Here is a 21,103-nt window from a genome sequence, read left to right on the forward strand (position 1 = left end):
TATAAACAAGGAGATTATTTTGAACTATTGTCCAACCAACAACATGAAAGCGGATATATTAACAAAGCCGTTAGGAATAACAAAGCATAGAGTAATGGCTATTTCGTTGAACTTTAATATTAACTGATAAGATGTTCACAAAATATATCTCAAGGTGTAAATTGAGGAGGAGTGTTTGAAATTTGACAATTCACCACCTTGTATATGTAAACCTCAATCATCGATCAATAAGCTTATGTCAAATAAAAGCAAGGCTGGCACGCTGAAATAGTGCAGTCGTAAAAGGCAAGCCATAGAAGCAAATGCTGGTGTCTTCCTTTAATTCTAACAGATTGCATCAACTAATGACTCCGAATTAAAGAAGATTTGTGAAAGTCTGAAGGTTGAATTCGAAATTAAATCTCTAGGAAACGTGCGACATTTCCACGGAGTGGAAGTAAAACGTGAAAATAACGTCTACCAGATAAGTCTGCGTAACTACATAGACAAGCTACTCAAAGTATTCGGTATGGAGCAATGTAAGACTGCCAAATCACCAATGGATACAGGTTACATCAAAGTAGTAGAGGCTGGTGAGCCATTCGAAGATCCAAGTAAATACCGAAGTTTGGTAGGCGGTTTGCTGTATCTGGCCATCGTTGCTCGACCTGATATTGCAGCAAGTGCATCTATACTCGGAAGAAGATTCAGTGCACCTCGAGACAGTGACTGGACAGCGGCGAAGCGAGTACTTCGCTATTTGAAAGCAAATAAGAACTACTAACTACAACTCGGCGGAAAACAACAGCAAGGTTTGATTGGTTTTTCAGACGCCGATTGGGCTGGTGATGCAGAGAGTCGTCGATCGACATCTGGCATACTGTTTAAGTTCGAAGGTGGTTGCGTTATGTGGGCCAGTCGTCGTCAAACTTGTATCAGTCTATCGTCAATGGAGGCTGAGTATGTAGCCCTCAGCGAAGCTTGCCAGGAAGCGTTGTGGCTCAGAAAGCTTCTTAATGATTTGTACGAAAATCAGAATCAACCGACGACCATAATGGAGGACAACCAGGGATGTTTGGCTTTTATTCGTTCGGAACGGATAAGCCGTAAATCTAAGCACATTGAAACAAAGGAACGTTCCATACAGGACCTGTGTGCTCGTGGGGAAGTACAACTCAATTATTGCCCTACAGACCAGATGCAGGCAGACATCTTTACCAAGCCATTGGGCCCTTGTAAACACTCGGATTTTTGCAAATTATTAGGTCTCATTGTGGGTTAATCTAGAGTACAGGATTCACAGTGAGGGGGAGTGTGGAAAGGGAACACTGTTCACCTCGTTGTATTTGATAGATGGGGACCAAAATTACAACTGAGTAGGATTGTTGTCATTTCCGGTAGAACACATGCGGTACAAAACGGATAAAGGACAGTCGCTGTACTCAGAGAGTGAAAATATATTTGGAAGTAAAACGCTGAAACTAACTTAGTTGTTATTTCAACACCAGCACCCTCAGTTTCGTCTGTAGTAGTGAACGCCCAATTGAACTCTTTACCCTTAACAGCACTATTTATTTTGTGATCGAATTTGCTATTTTTCGTCTCTTGATTATTGTCTTTCCACTTTTTCCATTTCACACAATTTGCCTTTTTGTGTCGTGGACGCTTGCAAAAATAGCACTTTTCATCCTTACTTGTCTTCGAGACAGCATGTAAAACAGTTTCCGTTTTCACTTCTTGTCGGTTCGATTGCTTTAACCACTCATCGATTAATTTCCTCGAAACCAAATCTATTGTTAAGTCCGCGTCGGGTCTCACTTCCAATGCCGTTATCAGCGTTTCATACTCTTCGGTTAGACTGTTGAACAAAATGGCGACGAGCCATTGTTCGTCAAGCACGGCGTTACCTTGCACGTTGTTCAACTTAGCCACCAAATCCGTCAGATTTGCAATGTGCGTTACCATATTACCGTTTTCACCTAACCTAGTCTGCCATATTTTTCGCATTAGCGACACCTTTGTATTCAAAGTACGTTTCACATGCACTTTTTCCAAATTGTCCCATGCTTCTTTCGCTGAAGCAGCTTTTCTGATATACGTTAGCTGGCTATCTTCAACCAATAAACCGATCGTGGCCATTGCCATTTGATCTTTCTTTGTCCATTTATCAGTTATCACCTCAGGCTTTGCTTCACTGATCACTTCCCAACAACCATCCTATATGAGGAGCAGTTTCACCTTGAAACTCCAATTATCGTAGTTGGTAGCATTCAGCTTCACAATTTTGTACTCGACTTTGTCATTCATCTTGACCTTTTTAAACAAAACTGTTTCCTGGAACCACTGCTGGGCCCATAACCTATTGAGAATAAACCTTTAGCAGAACGTAGTTCGTAGTTGTTCACTCCTGAACCTTCCGTTTATTTTTGATTTCAATATATACATTTCACTGACAGATCCACTGTCACACTGTCATCTCCCACTGGTCATGTATAATTACGTTACTGATGTTGATATATATCAACAATTTTATCAGAGGTGCCAGGTAATATATTTGGTAGCGGCACCTGTCTTCATTCGACAGGACCGGTACAAATTTACATCCGAACCAATCCCTCGTTGCCAGGAACAACTATCCAGGTAACGGGTAAATAAAGTTAAAAAAGCCCAGGATTAGCAGGCCTAGCTCTCTTGATTTTCCGCTCAGAAAGTGTAATGGATTATTGAGGCACAGACGATCTGCAAAAAAATATATTTACCTTACAAAAATCTTCTCATCTCTTAAAAACTCCATACATTGACGGCAACAATTCTGCAATTACAAACCCGAAATCCGGTGAAGTATAATGATCAAGAAGATGATGGCAGCCAGTTCTCTTGGCTAGTATGATTTGAATTGACGAATGTTGATTATGATTTAACCGAGCCTTTCATCCAAAAGATGTTTTTCTGAAGTTTATGGCAATGTTACGTATTTTGCTTATTAGCTTTTGATGGCATCTTGGCCATTGGGACTATGCTCCACAAAATTCTGCGTCTTCAGAATCTTGGTTGTCTGGTTTGAACAATTTTGCTCTATATAAAAAAGAAGTAAACAATAGAGCACAACAACAACTGCTTATGACACAGTATGGGTATGGGTACCCAAATTAGTATGGGTCATCCGGTAAGAATAACATTAATTTAGTATTCCCATATATACTTAAAAATACTAATTTAGTATTTTTTTGCCACCCGTTTACAAATTTATTATATTCCTATTATACTGCGTAATCAATTAGTATATTGCTGAAAGTAAAATAGTATAGCATGCAAATAGTACACCAAAATAGCATATTCCGCGTATACTTTACTAGCATACCGTAAACTTTTGGTATACGTCTTACTAAATTAGTATATGCCTAGTTAAGCAAATTTATGCTTTGATGCGTTGAGTGTAGTACTGATTCAAGGATTCCTGAAGAACTAATAGTTATTTAATTTGAACCTAGCGTAAAACTATAGTAGTATACCTATACCAGTACAATACTGTATTGTAGAATACAATTTTACCATGTAGAAATAAGTCTGCTAGAGATAGATGTGTAAATTAGTGTGGGTCATAGTGGGTACGGGAAATACTAATTTAGTATTCCCATATATACTTAAAACACTAATCTTATATTTTTCAGCCACACGCATACTAAATTAATGTACCGCGTATATAAAAATAATATAAATTATACTGAATTGGTATACCCCGATATACTAAAACAGCATACCGTGTACTAAAATAGTATACTTAACCTAAATTAATAAATAATAGTATACTAAAATAGTGCATAAACGTTTAATAAAATTGTGTTTAGATGTATACTAATCTCGTATATCCCCGCAACCTGAAATAGTATTCAATACACTAAATTAGTTTATCCCAGTATACTACAATAGTATACCGAATACGAAATTATTATATCCCTGGTATACCAAATTAGTATAAATATATTTCATTTCTGTCATATCTGGTCTTCCTTGATTTGTACTAATTAGGATAGTGAGTCCTGCGCTGCGATAGTGGTGGTACATGATGGGGGAACTGCATCACCGACCGATATTTAAATCTGTTTGAATATCTTTTTCCTTCCGTAAAAAAAAGAAATCGATCTCTGAGTACATAATATAGGCTTAGGGCTGTATTAGGCTTGTTAGGCTTGTTTTATATTGATTTGAGTTTACGTTTCGAAACGCTTCAATCGGATCGCCAACATGTAGCGGTGGCACGAACCACGCGAAATGAATGAACCTTGGTTGCGGTTTTGGAAATTTTCGATATTTAAATGACAGCTGACGTCTCTTTTGTCATTGCGATAAGAAGAAGGTGAAGCATATTCATCTATTCTCGACAGTGTTTGCAAAAAATCAGGCAATATACATTTGTCGGTGGCTTCGGCTTACGTTGCATATCAGACGCACTATTTATTTCCAAACCAAACTCTAATCAATTATTGCCTTGCAAGAGTGATTATGTGTAGCTTTCGGCAAAGAAACCATAGATTATTAGTTACGCATAACAGCGGTTATGAATAGACATTCTATCGCAGCTGCAAATATCTGCTGGAAACAACCACTTTTAGCATCACTTCCGCACGAGAGGACTCAAAAATACATACATCCGTGGTGATGTAAAACAGTGGTGCGGATTAACGCAATGGATAAAAGCAAATCACCTGTACGTCGTGCTAAACGTCAATCTAAAGTAGTGGAAGAAAATTTCTGGGACTGCAGCGTCTGTACTTATCGCAATACTGCTGAAGCATTCAAGTGTTTAATGTGCGACGTGAGAAAAGGTACTCCGCATCAATAGGAAAACGTTTTTCCACAAATGATTGTAGCGGTGGGCATTTGGCCAGTCCTTTGCTGCTTCCAATACCATTAACACATCACGCTTTAAAGTGGTGGGTGTGGGTTGAACGAAGAAGAGCAGCAAAGGCACAACACCAAAGGCAGATACCAAATGCATCCCATTCCTTCAACCATTTGTGCGCTGGACGTAGACCTTCTGCAGAGTGGGGATGCATTATAATTAATTTCAGTTTACTCCGTTCCAGGCACTTCCACGCGAAAGCCGCGACTAAATTCTGCGCTAGCGGCACAACAGGCAGCGACACAAGCATTTCCCGGAGCATCCGGTGGATCACAGGCCGGTTCGAACGTGAAATCTCCTGGTGGCACAAAATCACTTCGTAGCAAAGGGAAACGTTCAAAACACCCAGCACGCTTAAAAAACATTGATCGTTCCAGCGGACAGACACGTGAAGTGACCGTTAATTCCGTTACGGTGGTTATTACCGAATACAAACCAAAGCCCTCCGTGAGCCGGCATGATTCGAGTGAAAGTTTCAGTGAGAGTAACGATTCTAGAAGCTAAGCGTGCTTTCATTGTACTTCTGACTGCTTTCTTAGGTAATATTTGCGGATAGAATGTTAAATTCTGCAGATAGTATAAAAATTTACTTCAACAATATGATTGGTTTAGTTTAAATAAGGTGTCGTAAATGGTAGGAATATGCTGAATACGATTTCAACGCATGTCCTGTGCATAATACAATCGTTTTCTTAGGAAGCATTTTTTTTATCGTAAAGGTATCGTTCTGTTTTAAATACATACAGACGCTCGTCAGCTATTCAGAAGTTACAGTTCGCATATAACCATCTCTCATGCATAGGCAATACAAAAAACTCTAATACAGAACTAATAGAGATATGAGCTGAGAACTGGTATTTATCCATTTTAAGTTAAATTAGTAGAGTATCAAAACAAACCATAATACAACATGAGTCAACTGTGTTAACAAATTTCAATCCTTAAGTCTTCATTAACACAATGAGTGTTATGTTTTAATGGTCAGCCTTGATTCGAATTCATGAGTTCGGAGCGAATTCATGCTCGAAGTTTTTTTTTTAAAATCAGGAAATCATTGTTTATATTTAGGTTTGTATTGTTTAATGCGTCATACTACCGAATCAGGTAAAGAGGTAAATAAATTTTAACATTACTGCAAGACAAACATACACTCTGTGTATCTGTGCTTGTGATGAAAAGTAGTGTATAGTGTAACAGAAATCCACAAAACTGCCAGTTTCCAACTACGTAACAATTCATCATAACTTCATCACGTACAAGGCAGGGAGAATGATACTGTAAATGAATAAACTTACTAATATGATAACCCTATTGTATTTATCCCGCTCTTTTAAATAGTTGCTAATACGGCTTGCACAACGCTATTAGAAAGCTGATGTACACTTTCCTTGCCTAATAAGAAATTAGTCATAACTTGATGTTATCAGTATTTGAGAAGAACGATTTAACGATTGACTACCGCGTTCGTGATGTTTTTTATGTAAAAATCTCGACCGCTTTGTAGCAAAATATGTATAATTATTTGTGTATTTGTAGCAAATTTGTTCATTTTAGCTATTGCCATAACACATAAGTTTATCTCTCCTCGCTTTTCATTACGAAATACAGATTTAAATGAGAAGTTATACTATGCTCGATTTTAGTTCCACATGCAAGATGTGCCTTGTTTTATGATGTTTCTATGATTTGTTTATGTTATAATTAACTTGCTAATTGTTGTTTTATCATAGACGAATGATTTGGAGATACTTTTGTGAGCTCTAGTTAGCAGGGAAAATAGCTGGATCCTCTGATATAATGAAAACTAGTGTCGTGTAATGTCAAATGTCATGTTTTAAGTGCGCCTGTTAACCCAAAGATCAATGAATCAATGAATTACATATAATAATTATAACAAAAACTATTCTATTTTAACCCACGGACTCCTTTCACTCTTTTTGGCGTAACAACCTTCTAGGTCATGCCTGCCATTTCTTGATTTTCATTTCTGCTAGACTTGATATTAGCACGTAGCCGGATAATCAGTCCTTGGCTACGGGGGAATGGTCCGGAAGGGATTTTGGGCCGGCCCTGTCGTGTGAAGACCGGCTTCACTACCAATATACCACCAGCCGCCCCTACTCACGGACTTAAGGACCTTATTATCATAGTACTTAAATTAATAGAATCTTATTATCAAATCGAGTTACATCGGACGTAACGAGATGAGCAGAATAACGATGGACGCATACGTAAGCGGCCAAATTCGTAATTATTATCGTTGAAAATGATACACATACATTGATACATTTCAATTAAGGGTTCTGTTTAACCAAAAGAAGTTTAGTAGCGAGCAACCCGGATTATCAACCGCTTTCCTGGAATCCTCAACAAAGCAAAAAGGTCCACTGAACTAGAGAGCGATATTCAACCATAACTACCGAATTCAAATTATACCGTGCACATCACACCCCTATAAACCTTGACATATCTGAAAAACGACGCATATACGGTTTATCCGGGATGTGCATAAAACCGGTATTTACATTTTCGAAATTTCGTGGATAAACAACGCTCGATTATTGTGCAAATGCAGTTCATTTGAGATCGCGTAAAATGAGGGTAGTTTGTGGCATTGCGACGATTTTCAAATTCCGTCATGATTCTTTTACTTTCTATTTGTTAAACATACGATGCGAAAGACAGAACACCAACGCATTTTAGTAATATGCATCATCGATATGGGGTTCCTTTATATAGGAATAATCTTAAGTATTGTACCGATACAATCTACTACGACAATGCCGCATTCCATTGCAGCTTTTAATTCATAACCAATGGTAAAAATTTAAATTGATAATAATTGTAATCATTCTAACACATAATCGTTGGAATTGGGAAAGCATTCCTGGGAGAAACCAAGAATAAGAGCAAACAATAGAAATGGAAAGGGCACGTCGATTACGTAGGTGGACCTGACCCCTTCCATAAGAAATGCGAACGATCGCTCAAGAAGACTAGCGCGAATAGTGTTCGCTGACAGCGAATACTTAGAACTTGCACACTACACGCTGGAGCGCTAGGCAGGTAACTGAAAGGGAAACCCCTTCTGTCCGAGGGGTTAGGTTAGCACCCTGCTTGTGACTGCATGTTGGAAACGCAATGAAACAGACGGTTTTGTCTAGATGCCCATATCAAAGAAAATGCATGTCACAAAGCAATGCCTGCGAAGCAAGTGCGCGATCACCGAAGACCCATTCGGCCTCTGGACCTGTGCTAGGGCTCGTTGGGCTAGTTTGGGGTGATGTCGTTTGGTACAACAACATTAGGCCCGCGTACGAAAAACGGAGGTGAGCTTAAAAGTGCCGTATCCTTAAAGCCTGGTCCGACGCAGCGCGAGCTCCGCAATGCAGCAACCAGCACCCCCCGGGTGGGCCCGCTCCCCTGGACGGGCGGCTTGTTGGGCTGTGGAAGGCTTTGGATTTGAATACAACAAACCTCCACACACTAGCAACCGAATGTGTCTGGACACGTACACAGAACGTGCACAGGGCCTGTACGCACACGCAGGTACCAGTGTGCTGCCGAAGGAAGAGCGCACACAGAATTTCATAAATGACAAGTTTTGCTTTAGAAATTTTAGCTGCCAAAGAGCTGAAGCAGGAAAGACAGCAGCAGAGCAGAAGAGAGCAGAAGGTAACACCGAAGGCGCACCGCGACGCCATGCCTTTCCCCTGGCTTCTACGCCGGAAACCCCCACGGACGAAAACTCGGTACTTTCTGGGCCGAACAGTGCGCAGTAAGTAGCGAGAAACTCGAATTCGCTTATTTCTGGTTCGTGCGAGGTACAGTCGCCGCATTCAGCCCTGCTTGCACGCACGGCTACGGGATTCGTTCGGCTGGCCAGCATCGGTGAGCGCGACGAGTGTACATTACTGCATCTATGGTGCTGCTTTGAAAATAACGTCAATTTTTAAAGGAATCTACATTAAAGTTCTGGATGAGAAGAGAGCTCGAAACGCGACGGCCTGTGTGTGAGCCTGAACCTGAAGCCCATCATCCCGTCGGAGGGAGCGGAACCATCCATGCACGATGGAGGCTGCGTGCGTGTGACTGCGACGACGAATGGCTCCTGTTGTGTCCCGTCGAAGAACGCGAAACGAAGCCGGCTGGCTGTGGAAGAGGAATTGAACGTGGCGCACACAGCCCCAACACCACGGTGGAGGACTTCTGTCTCCGTCTCTCGCGCTCCCAGCGTCCCAATCATGTGCATGCGAACACGCGTATGTATGCTTGCGCTAGATGGCGCAGAGCAAATGGGACGGCGAATGCACTGAGCTAGAACGACGAAAGAGCGCTACCAAAGCTCCCTCGCGATCCTGGAACAGCCAGAGAGCGAGAGTGCAGTTTTGGCAAATGCTGGCTTTTCCAATAGGCTGCGATAACCTTTCTTTAAAGTAAAGGATGCTGTTCCAGGAGGATATTCCAATGTGGATTGAACAGGAACATTCCACTGTCTTGTACGAATCACTTGTATTTTTGAGTTTTGATGCGATGATGCGCACACAACGTATATAAGCAACATATATATTGATATTTTAAGCAAGGGGATAATCTCTTGAAAACTACTTTTTGATGGAACTTTAACGGGTTTAACGGTAAGCGAACTAAGTGCCCACAAATTCCCAAGTGCACCACTATTTTTAAAATTAAAGCATTTTGCAGTGGCTCCTGCTGCTGCAGGATGATGTTTTCCTGCTTTTTAAAACCCCCTCCCTCCCCTCCCCCCTCCCTCCCCCTCCCCCACCAACCACATTCATTCACACAGCGATCCATCGACGATCTTGTTGGTTACACACTGCGACCATCAGCCACGGTATAAAGTGAAGCCGCACCGAATCTACCGGTTTGCATGTTAGCCGGAATGTACTTAATTGTGAGTTCTGGTATCGGCCTTGTACGGTTTCACTGTAGGGTGATCCTGATCATCATTTGATGCAACAATGGTAAGGGATGAGCGGTTTTATTCATAATAGTGTTTCTATTTACCATTAGGCTTGGCTTACCTAGCTTACTAACCTATTTGAGGGGGACCTTAATATAGCTAAATTGTCAGTCTTGACGACAAGTGCTATCTCTGGCCTGTTTCAAAATGCAGTTTTATAAACGGTGTCTACTAAGTATGAAAACGTATGTCATTCATAGGTGAAGCTACTATTTCATGTGTAGGCTATACAAATTCTGATTACCATTGGTAGTTTTTTTACATTCGTGATTGTAGTGCCACTAAGAACTACTTATTGAAAACATTTTGAAAGTACTCCATCTAAAGAAAGTCATAACTGTTTCATACTGTTTCACTGTTTTGCTCATCAAGTTAATACGTTACTTACTCACTTACCTACTTTATAGGCACAGCAACTTCAAGAGGTGTGCCATTTCTAGCTTTCTTAGACTTTATTTAACTGTAGCCGGATAGTTAGTCCTGCGTACGGAAGATTGGTCCGGATGGGATTTTGGAACGGTCCTGTCGTGTGAAGACCGGCGCCGCTACCAATACGTCACCGGTCCGTCCGTGGTAGTTGAGATATTAAAAAAGGAAACAGATGCAAGGTGTAATTATACACGAATAAACTACAATGGAATGTTCAGGAATGAACAGTCACCCAATGGACAGTCATTGTTTGGAATGACTAACATCATATGTTGAGGTGTTCCGAACAACGTACCTCAGGGATTCATTGATATCGAAAAGCTCAAGCAGTTTGACAAGTAAGTTGCATACGAAACATACCACTGTACTCGCATGCATACCACGCACATCCACGCATGGTTCATGCAATGTGACCCAAATCCTCCTTTCCTTCCCGTCTAAAGATGTTTGCTGTACTCCATAGGACCGTAAGACTGAAAGCCACTTCAATGGCCAATGGATATGCTTGGTGCGGAATATCCTGTGACGTTCAGTCCACATCATGGGAAAACACGATACCTTAAAAAGTTTGAATAGCAGCATCTACTTTAAAACCAGATTGAAGCCAAAACTGCACTCTCGCTCTCTGGCTATTCCAGGATCGCGAGGGAGCTTTGGTAGCGCTCTTTCGTCGTTCTAGCTCAGTGCATTCGCCGTCCCATTTGCTCTGCGCCATCTAGCGCAAGCATACATACGCGTGTTCGCATGCACATGATTGGGACGCTGGGAGCGCGAGAGACGGAGACAGAAGTCATCCACCGTGGTGTTGGGGCTGTGTGCGCCACGTTCAATTCCTCTTCCACAGCCAGCCGGCTTCGTTTCGCGTTCTTCGACGGGACACAACAGGAGCCATTCGTCGTCGCAGTCACACGCACGCAGCCTCCATCGTGCATGGATGGTTCCGCTCCCTCCGACGGGATGATGGGCTTCAGGTTCAGGCTCACACACAGGCCGTCGCGTTTCGAGCTCTCTTCTCATCCAGAACTTTAATGTAGATTCCTTTAAAAATTGACGTTATTTTCAAAGCAGCACCATAGATGCAGTAATGTACACTCGTCGCGCTCACCGATGCTGGCCAGCCGAACGAATCCCGTAGCCGTGCGTGCAAGCAGGGCTGAATGCGGCGACTGTACCTCGCACGAACCAGAAATAAGCGAATTCGAGTTTCTCGCTACTTACTGCGCACTGTTCGGCCCAGAAAGTACCGGGTTTTCGTCCGTGGGGGTTTCCGGCGTAGAAGCCAGGGGAAAGGCATGGCGTCGCGGTGCGCCTTCGGTGTTACCTTCTGCTCTCTTCTGCTCTGCTGCTGTCTTTCCTGCTTCAGCTCTTTGGCAGCTAAAATTTCTAAAGCAAAACATGTCATTTATGAAATTCTGTGTGCGCTCTTCCTTCGGCAGCACACTGGTACCTGCGTGTGCGTACAGGCCCTGTGCACGTTCTGTGTACGTGTCCAGACACATTCGGTTGCTAGTGTGTGGAGGTTTGTTGTATTCAAATCCAAAGCCTTCCACAGCCCAACAAGCCGCCCGTCCAGGGGAGCGGACCCACCCGGGGGGTGCTGGTTGCTGCATTGCGGAGCTCGCGCTGCGTCGGACCAGGCTTTAAGGATACGGCACTTTTAAGCTCACCCCCGATTTTCGTACGCGGGCCTAATGTTGTTGTACCAAACGACATCACCCCAAACTAGCCCAACGAGCCCTAGCACAGGTCCAGAGGCCGAATAGGTCTTCGGTGATCGCGCACTTGCTTCGCAGGCATTGCTTTGTGACATGCATTTTCTTTGATATGGGCATCTAGACAAAACCGTCTGTTTCATTGCGTTTCCAACATGCAGTCACAAGCAGGGTGCTAACCTAACCCCTCGGACAGAAGGGGTTTCCCTTTCAGTTACCTGCCTAGCGCTCCAGCGTGTAGTGTGCAAGTTCTAAGTATTCGCTGTCAGCGAACACTATTCGCGCTAGTCTTCTTGAGCGATCGTTCGCATTTCTTATGGAAGGGGTCAGGTCCACCTACGTAATCGACGTGCCCTTTCCATTTCTATTGTTTGCTCTTATTCTCGGTTTCTCACAGGCTTTTCCAATTCTCTTTCACATTCTCGTCTTCGTTTGATTCCATTTTTCCTTCCAGCTTTAGACTTTCCTTTTGGTTATTTTGTCGTGCTTCAAGGCAATTCTGGAAGATATGCCAAGGAAAACTCTGATATTATATATATTCTTATAATACATACAGCAATCGCTTCTCGCAGCGTTCGCTTGTGTGATAACTGCTATAAGACGATTTCACATTAGTCGACTTTTTAAGTAGTAAAAAAGGTATTGCAAATGTTTCTACAAAAATACAACTTTAAAATAAAACTTGATAGAAATGTGCTTTAACACTAGCATCGTAATAATGTAAAATCGCAATAATGTAAACGAACGTAATAATGTAAAATAATGAAACAACTACTGCCCTCTACAATGTTCAAACAAAAAAAAATATCCAGAAAGTATAGCTTAAAAGGGAAACGAATCGAACAAACTATGGAGTGGTTCGTTCGTTTTAGGATTCCTCCACACTGTTTCTGCTCTGCTATGTGTGGATGTGTTATGAATGTGTGTGAACATTTTCCAGGAATTCATTTTAGACCCGAATCTCCTCACGGCGGCGTTGCGTTTTGATTGATTTTGGTACTGTTGCTTTGCGGGCATACTTTTTATTTTCTTCTTTCATTTTCGGTTCATACTGCATGCTTTTATTTTTTGTTGAAACATCTTGTCATGTTTCTGTTTCTTATATTTCATCTGAGAAGATTTCCGAGAATTTTAAACAGTAACTGTACGTTGTATTTTAGAGAATGCATGATGCGTTGCTTTTTTGAAGTTCTGTAAAGTGTGATAATTCGATGATATTTGGCAATTGGGAGATACTTTAGGGCATATGCTGTGCCTATTGCAAGTTAAGTTAGTATTTAAAATGTAAGTGTCTGGAACGAAGTCTGGAACGCGATAACATTTGTGAAGTCCTTTTTGCGTTAAGTCCAAACTATAAAACGTCATATAAATAATAATAGTTTAAAGACACGATCCTCCTCCTCCTGCTCATGGTTAGACATTTAGAATACCATCAACTGATTTTCAATACTCTTTCAGTAAGTGATAGTTTAATTATACACTGCAGTTATATAATTACTTTCGCTATATTAGCTCAAGAGGTTTAGTTAGAAATTTACATACTAAGTAAAAAAAATGAATTTAATTTTTTAATACAACTATAAATTGAACCAAGTTGACCTGCTTGCATAAAAAGAACAATATTCCAATATGGTGAGCGGTTAGCCAACAGGTTTTCGTCTTACCATTGGCAGCACAAAGAAAGAACATAGAGTTAGAATAATACCAGACATAAAAAGATGTGATATCAACATAGAAGAACTGGAAACCTTTTTCAAACTGCTTTCCGGTCGCTTTGGTTCGTTTCGGGTCTCCTTTTCCGTGTACGTTTTCTTTCGAACATGCTAACGCAGGTAGCGAGACAATGGAATCCTTCACGTGGGTCTCTCATTTAGGACCCCATGGAAGATTTGGGAAAAAATGCCACAAACACAGACAACATAGAAGGAGATGTATAAGCGAATGGCGAGTAATCTTCCAGTACATTGTGCATTCGTACTACCTCTGGCAGAAGAATTTCTTTCAAAAAGTGAGAAAAGAAGCATAAGAATAAGAGCCGCCATAGCCAAAGAAAACCAGGCAACGGATATGCTAGAGCTGAAGAATGAAACTCTACTGGTTCGACGAATTGTATAAACGCAAAGGAAAAGGAATGAAGGCACCGAAGGTTCTTCTATTACAGAAAACTAGCTACCCCTGCGCGATAGAATAGAAAAAAAACAAAAAGGGCAGAAGGAAAGTACAAGAAAGAACAACAACTATAGCCTGGTTTTCAAATCTGAGCTGGGTAAAAAGGAAATCGGAGATCGACCCCCGAAAGCAATGGCAGAAAACTTTAACTACACTGTAAAGGACATCGAAGAGTAAAGCTCGAGTGGTCGAAGAACTTGATGCACGTTAGGGTAGGCTGAACATGGTACAGGTAGTAATAACATCTAGCACGATGTCAAAAATGCTTATGGAACATTTACGAAGCATATGCTCCCGGTTGAATATCACTAATATAAAAATTACTTCAACATAAAAGCGAAACCCTCGTCCCACCGTTAACTTACCATTCATCGCCACCGGTCATCCTGAGCTGGAAACCATCAGGTTGTTATTTTGTAAAATGTTTAAAATGGTACATTGGAGGTAAAGCTCTAACAAACAATCCTATTTATGCGTGTTTTCTGCATTCCAACCGAACACAAACGTGGTATTTGTTGTGTGTCACATATTGACACTGCGAAAATGTGTGTCAACTAATGGAAAATAAATGCATGTGAAGAAGAAAACGGAAAACATTTGCCAAAGATAATCAAACATCGGCAAACCGAGCTGAAACTTGAATTTTTAAACAAAGACATATACGACACACGAGGAGGGCACCGTAAAAAAGACATGTACAGCCAGGCAAACCAGTTTGTATATGCGCTTCAGTAACATATTTATATCCCGTATGCAATTATTTGTAGCACAGGGTGTTTTACATCGGGCGCACCGGAACACACGATTTACGAAGCACCTGTTGTAAAAAAAACTCCTTGTAGCAGGCAATGTTATGACACAACCCCAGAACACGAGGGGCGTTTTGCTATTTCGCAGTAAGTAGATGTGTAAACTGGGAAACATTACATATCGAGGCAGGCTATTCGTAAATAGTGAAGAGAACCTTTTTCAACTTGTCGTTTTGAGGTTTGTTGAGAAGCTTTTTTATGCAGCGCTTTCCAATGGCAAAATAACCACACCACCATAAGAAGGTTGGTTGTTGTTATATGTTTAGTATTGCACGCAGAATGGAACATAACCAAACTAATGAGGACGTACGGTTGTACTCGAGCGATTGTGTGTTTTAAAGCGCAACACCATGCGTTGACACGAGCAACACAGCTACTAGTTAAATGTTATTGTGGAGATTGATTTGGGTTTTGTTGTTTGCATTATTTACCAGCGAAAAAGACATTAAAAACCGAAAGTACGGAAACATCTGAGTGTTGAAACAGCAAATTTGGAACGGGTAACATTTACATTTCCGAACAAATGTACATCACGACTTGCAGAAAACATAAGTAAAAAGGTATGGTGGTTACTTACCATAAAACAACAATCTGTGTAATCGAGCGTGTGGTCAAATTTTACCAGTAAATAATAGCCACCGGCAACACGGCAAACTAGAGCGGTCAACAAAACAACGGAAGAAACATTTCTTTCTTTCGAAGCACACATCGTGAACGCAACGATCGCACCATATATATAATAGAAAAGGATGGACTAGTGCACATTGTTTTCAGTATTTGGTTTTAATCTTTCCATCATTTTCATTAGCAGTGTTCTCAAATCGTTCAATACATTGCTCAAAAACACTTTTTACAGGAAATACTCTTGCTACAGCTGGTACATACCATCTACCCTTTACAAATTTTGACATGTATGCGCCCTCAGAGGCATGCTCGTATGCGTGTATGGATGGTGTGGAAAGATTTGCTTCACGGAACTTACTTAAAGCATAACCGTACCATAACGTTTGCTGTTTTTCTTGCAATATTTCACATTCCAGGCTTGTGTCCGCAAATGTATAGAAACACACGATACTCCATGCCTATGCAGATTGGCTGGTTTTGCTGTTGATTTGTGTTCTGCAATATTTCCTTTTTTATTTGTATTTTCTGACTTACAAAAAAATTAAAACAGAACAGAGATCGAATGCTTGGTTTGAGTTAACAATTTTGCTCTCTCTTACTCTCTCTCTCTCTCTCTCTCTCTCTCTCTCTCTCTCTTTCTCTCTTTCTCTCTTTCTCTCTATATCTTACTGTTTCTTTGTTTCTTTATTCTTACCCATACATCCATCACCCACATCTACGCCCTGCTGTAGTTTACGAAAAATTTGAATCGTTTGAATCGTATGGCTTTTGGTTTGTCCTAATTGTTTTACTTAAAATTACAACAATATATCGCTACGAGTGTTGGACGCGTCTTACTACGCAACGGGACCTGCAGTATAATCCTCCTTTTGATTAGAGCGTGTCTGGCCTATGATCGTTTAAGTTCTGCGTGTTTATGAACTACCGTAAATCGACCGCTTACGTTCCCTGCAGGCATCGGAGCACAGTTTTCTGAACAATAACGGAGAAGAGAAGGGAAAATCCCTTACCTCATTTCTCCTTTGGTACAGCACAAAGTTGGTGTAACTTATAATAATAATTAATTATGATACAATTAAAGCCTTTTAACGTAACACATCCCGCACAACTTCACTTCTCCTGCACGGGAAACAGATGAAGTGGTCGACGCGTTGGGGACATTAAAAAGTCCTCAGTCCCATAAAACCTTACCTTCGATCACAATAGCCTTTTCTTTTTTTGCTCCCGAGCCTGGCACATGTATTTTGGGATAATGGTTTAATGCTTAATCTTTGCCGCGTACTGATAAATTGAAAATAAGTCAACAAAATAACATTGCTTTCAATAAAACAAACATCAATGAGAATGGGAAGGGTTTCGGAGAAATGTTTGTAACTGAAATAATCGATAATTGAATTATTGTAACGCTACTTACAATCGACATAAATCGTTCGCTGCTTTTCGATCTATTTTTGCTGTTGTTATTTGTTTTTCGTCTTGCGGTTCTTTTACTATTCTATAGAGCAAACGATGCCTTTTTCCGCTTCTTGTTTCTTCCACTCGCAAACTTGCTACTAAAACATAATTCTTTAATGACCTGCAGCACATCACCGGACATGCCACAGGCCTCGATTAACCTTCGACAGCCGCGGCAATTGATTAATCTTTTGCAGTGCATTCGGTGTTAGCCGGGTGCAACCGTAAAGATCGATGGCACGTAAGTTGACCAGTTCGGCGGCCACAATTTCTAACCCACGATCGGTAATGCGACTACACTGGCCAATGTTAAGCGTCTCTAGATCGTGAAGCGATTTGGCAATGCGCGAAAGACCTTCATCCGTGATTTGACACGCACTAAGGCTTAGAGAGCGCAGCTGGAATAGACCTTGCGAAATGTGCACCATGGCCTGATCGGCCACCTTATCACAGAAGCTAACATCCAACGTTGAGATCGAGCTGCAGCCTTCCGTCAGGTACGCCATACCGATGTCCGATATGTTATCACATGCGCGCAAATTCAGCTCCTCCAGGCGTGACATACGCGCCAGATGCTTCAAACCGCTGTCGGTGACGGAAACGCAGAAGCTCAGATTGATTGACCGCAGCGAGCTGAGACCTTGGGCGATGTGTCGGAGCGCTTCGTCCGAGAGCCGCTGACAGTCCTGTAGCCCCAGGTACTCGAGGGCAGGAGTTCCGTCCGCCGTTTCTTTGCTAAGCCCGGCGAGATGGCCGATACCGTGGTCCGAAATGTGCCAACAGGAGCGCAAATTGAGGCGGCGCAACTTCTTCAAACCCCACGAAATCAGCAGCAGGCCCGTGTTGGTGATGTTACTGCACCCTCCAAGCTCCAACACTTCAATATTTTTCAAATGTTGTGTGATGCGTCCAAGGCTCGAATCGGTCACCTGCTTGCAAAGTGATAGATTGAGCACTTTTAGGTTAGGGAAGTCGGCAGCAAACGCGTGCCCTATAGCCATGTCCGTGATATTGTAGCAGCCACTGAGATTAAGTGACTCTAAGTTCGGTACGCCGGTCACAATGTCCTTCAAAGCGCGGCGCACCGATAGCACCTGGACGCGTTTGATGCCCCGTTTGACCAACGAGCCGAACAGTGTCGGTGAAGGCCGCCGTAGATGCAGACTGGCTTCAACGCCCCGCCAGCAGCTTTTTGCGTACGCAGCATCACGCCAAACGGTGCACACTTGTGCCGCACGGCCACGATCCCTGACGCTTAGCTTTGCGAAGATCATTGCCAGTATTTCTGGGTATAGATGTCCGATGTGTGTGCCTTCTTCCTCGATGGCCTGCGTCGGTGGAGTGATCGGACTTTTGGGACGGTTCGCCGACCTGATCGCCGCGTGATGATGGTGATGATGGTGAGCTGCATGGTGTCCGCCAAGTGCGTGATGTGAGTGGGCATGATGGTGCGACAGATGATGCGATGGAATGGTGTATATCGCTGGTGAGTTTGCCGACTGTTGCAGATGTGGCTGATGCAAAACAACCGGATAGGGTGCGAACCGATGATGATGCCCACCGGCGATCGTGTGCGGTCGGTGCGATATAAAACCGCCCGGAATTTCCGTCAACATAAAGCTAGCTTCCTCCATTGACACTCTCAACGCGTATTTGTGCGGCTAAATCACAACTCTTGACTGAGTATTTGCAATAAGAGAATTTTCCGCGCGAAATACGTTTCGTCTCGCGTGTTTGTTCAATACACCATTGCACACTTATAAAGTTTGTTTTTATCGAAAGTCACGCGCGTTCAGCGGTCTCGTTGGTTTGGAGCAGCTATTGCGTGTGCTTCGTGTTCGATTCTCACCACATTCTATCGTTGCTGATCTCAGCAGCAAAGTCCGGTCTTGATGGCATTGCCGTTTCCTCTATTTTTCACAACGCCCAACGCAGATAAGACACACTATGCTGTACAATAAGTAACGATCCCACGCGGACCCGACGTAATTGTTGCCGTAAGCACGACGAAACCGCACAAACTCACACACTCGCACGCAGCACACACACGCTACTAGACACACAATAGCGCACAGATTAGATTGCCAACTACGCGGTGTACAATTAAGTCGCTGCAAGCACCAATGGTCGATGTTAGCACTGAGTTGCACACACTTTCTGGGCTTACTTTACAACAATAGTACGGTACCGCCTGGTACGTAATCAGACACCAATACAAGGTATCTATCCATGCGTTGCAAACGTGCGTAATGATTTCGAATTGTAGCAATATTCCGCGATCTTTAGATAGTGCAGCCGTATTACGTACTCTTCCCGATTGCACCGTTCTACCTTACAACACAGGTAAGTATTTTAACTTTCCAATCGCGAAATCGCGCAATAGGTAAACAGCACGGTAAGCACGAGTTCAAATTAACAGATTTGTCAGAGCACCACGTTCAGCATGTCCGCTCGGTACAAAAAATGAATGAAAAATGAAAATGGGAATGAATGAAGGCCGAACTTGAATGAACCGAACGAGAACTCGGCAAGAGTATGAGAGTGTGTTCGTGTAATCATCAATACACCTGCGGTGCAATGCACTGTGGGCAAATATCGTAGCATAATATTAATAAAACAGAAACATCATTTCAACATGCTATCGTGTAAAGTGGCTTATAGCTTTGTCGATAAATAAATAGGAAAAATTCCATAATTGTTGAATTAAATCTATTAGTGTTCAAAATAAAAAATACAATCATAAACTGTGATTAAATTTGGGTGACATATGAGTATAGCGTAGAAAAAATGAAAATTTTTTAAGAAGAAGAAGTATAGCGTAGAATTGATGCTTTCATAACTTTGTAGAGAGCGAGAAATGAGAAAAAATGATCTAAATTTTCCTGGAATTTGAACTGATTAGTTTCCCATTTCTCTTTCGCAACCATATTTAACAAACGTTGTCACTGAATATTGGAGATTTTGCAATCATTTTTCATAAAAAAAAATTATGGTTCACAGTAATAAAATTTTCGCACCTACGATTTTCCCCATGAATAGAATAGATTAAAAGCATTTTCTACAGTTTACAAAAAAAATAAAATTTTGGTGATATATTTTTATAATTTCGACCAGTATGATGATGTACCCTTTGCAGTTCCCTGCATTCCCTTCGAAAAAGTTCATTTGTTTCGTTCATTATTTTCATTCCGTTTCGATTATCCGTGCTCAATATTCGAAAACCCAGGAAACATCGGACGTCATATTTCCCAAACACACCAAAACGTAGATTTTTGACCTAATACGCGATCACTTTTAGACAATTAAAAAGCGGTCCAAAAGTGCACCACTTTTCAGCAGCTTTGATCAAAAATTATTTTTTTCCCCGCGTTCTCAGAACTCAAAACTCAGTGTTGGACCAGAATCAGACAAAAAAGAGCTCTTCTAGTAACACCAGTCAACACCACCGCAAGAAATCCATCACGGTTGTGGTGGTATTTTCCGCACACTTTCTTCTCGAGCGCCATCTTTTCCGTGAGCGTTTTCCATTTCGTGAGAGTGCAAGCAAGAGGTTAATTGATGTTAGAGCAAGCAGTCTCAACTTTTGTAAGGCATTTGGCCAGAAGCCCAGTTAGTCAAAACCCGATATCCGACCTTACTAAGACCGATATAGGACGGTCGTATAGCGGTCTTAAAGCATTACTTACAGCAGTAATTATAAGACTTCGTGGAATATATAAAACGGGCCATAGTTATAGCATATGAACCATAAAATTGAAATATTTCATTTCCGTTGTGAAATTTTCAACGCCTTTTAATTTCTTGCTAAAGTTCAAATGAAATAATTCAACCGTTAAAATCCTTCGTTGAAATTTATTCGTTCTTTATTATTTCTATAAAAATCAACACGAAATTCGCCAAATCAATGCCCAGAGGGCAACATTGTATACAAACCCATACAAAAAATAGGGTCAATTAAGGGTCTTCTTGGGGACAATTATAAGAGTTTTAAATGATTAACTTGCGCGGCCAAGTGCTGTCATAGTGTGCGTGTGTTACG

At 41.7% G+C, this 21,103-nt stretch overlaps 2 protein-coding genes across 3 annotated transcripts; one reads left to right on the forward strand and one right to left on the reverse strand.

Annotated features, from left to right (window-relative positions):
- Nucleotides 1–4,377: 4,377 nt before the first annotated feature.
- Nucleotides 4,378–6,318, forward strand: LOC128303521 (YY1-associated factor 2). Of its 2 annotated transcripts, none has more exons than XM_053040500.1 (2): nucleotides 4,378–4,805; nucleotides 5,052–6,318. In XM_053040500.1, the coding sequence occupies exons 1-2, from the start codon at nucleotides 4,667–4,669 to the stop codon at nucleotides 5,384–5,386; spliced, it is 474 nt and encodes a 157-aa protein (XP_052896460.1). In that variant the 5' UTR covers nucleotides 4,378–4,666; the 3' UTR covers nucleotides 5,387–6,318. The 2 variants fall into 2 exon arrangements, with proteins under 2 accessions (XP_052896460.1, XP_052896461.1); XM_053040501.1 differs by having other exon boundaries at nucleotides 5,067–6,318.
- A 9,454-nt stretch (nucleotides 6,319–15,772) lies between these two features.
- LOC128301737 (F-box/LRR-repeat protein 14) lies at nucleotides 15,773–19,334 on the reverse strand. The gene has a single exon (XM_053038353.1). It carries the CDS (start codon nucleotides 18,696–18,698, stop codon nucleotides 17,196–17,198), a length of 1,503 nt encoding a protein of 500 aa, XP_052894313.1. The 5' UTR covers nucleotides 18,699–19,334; the 3' UTR covers nucleotides 15,773–17,195.
- Nucleotides 19,335–21,103: the final 1,769 nt, after the last annotated feature.

The sequence above is a fragment of the Anopheles moucheti genome, chromosome 3 (assembly GCF_943734755.1).
Source record: "Anopheles moucheti chromosome 3, idAnoMoucSN_F20_07, whole genome shotgun sequence".
Classification (NCBI taxonomy): domain Eukaryota; kingdom Metazoa; phylum Arthropoda; class Insecta; order Diptera; family Culicidae; genus Anopheles; species Anopheles moucheti.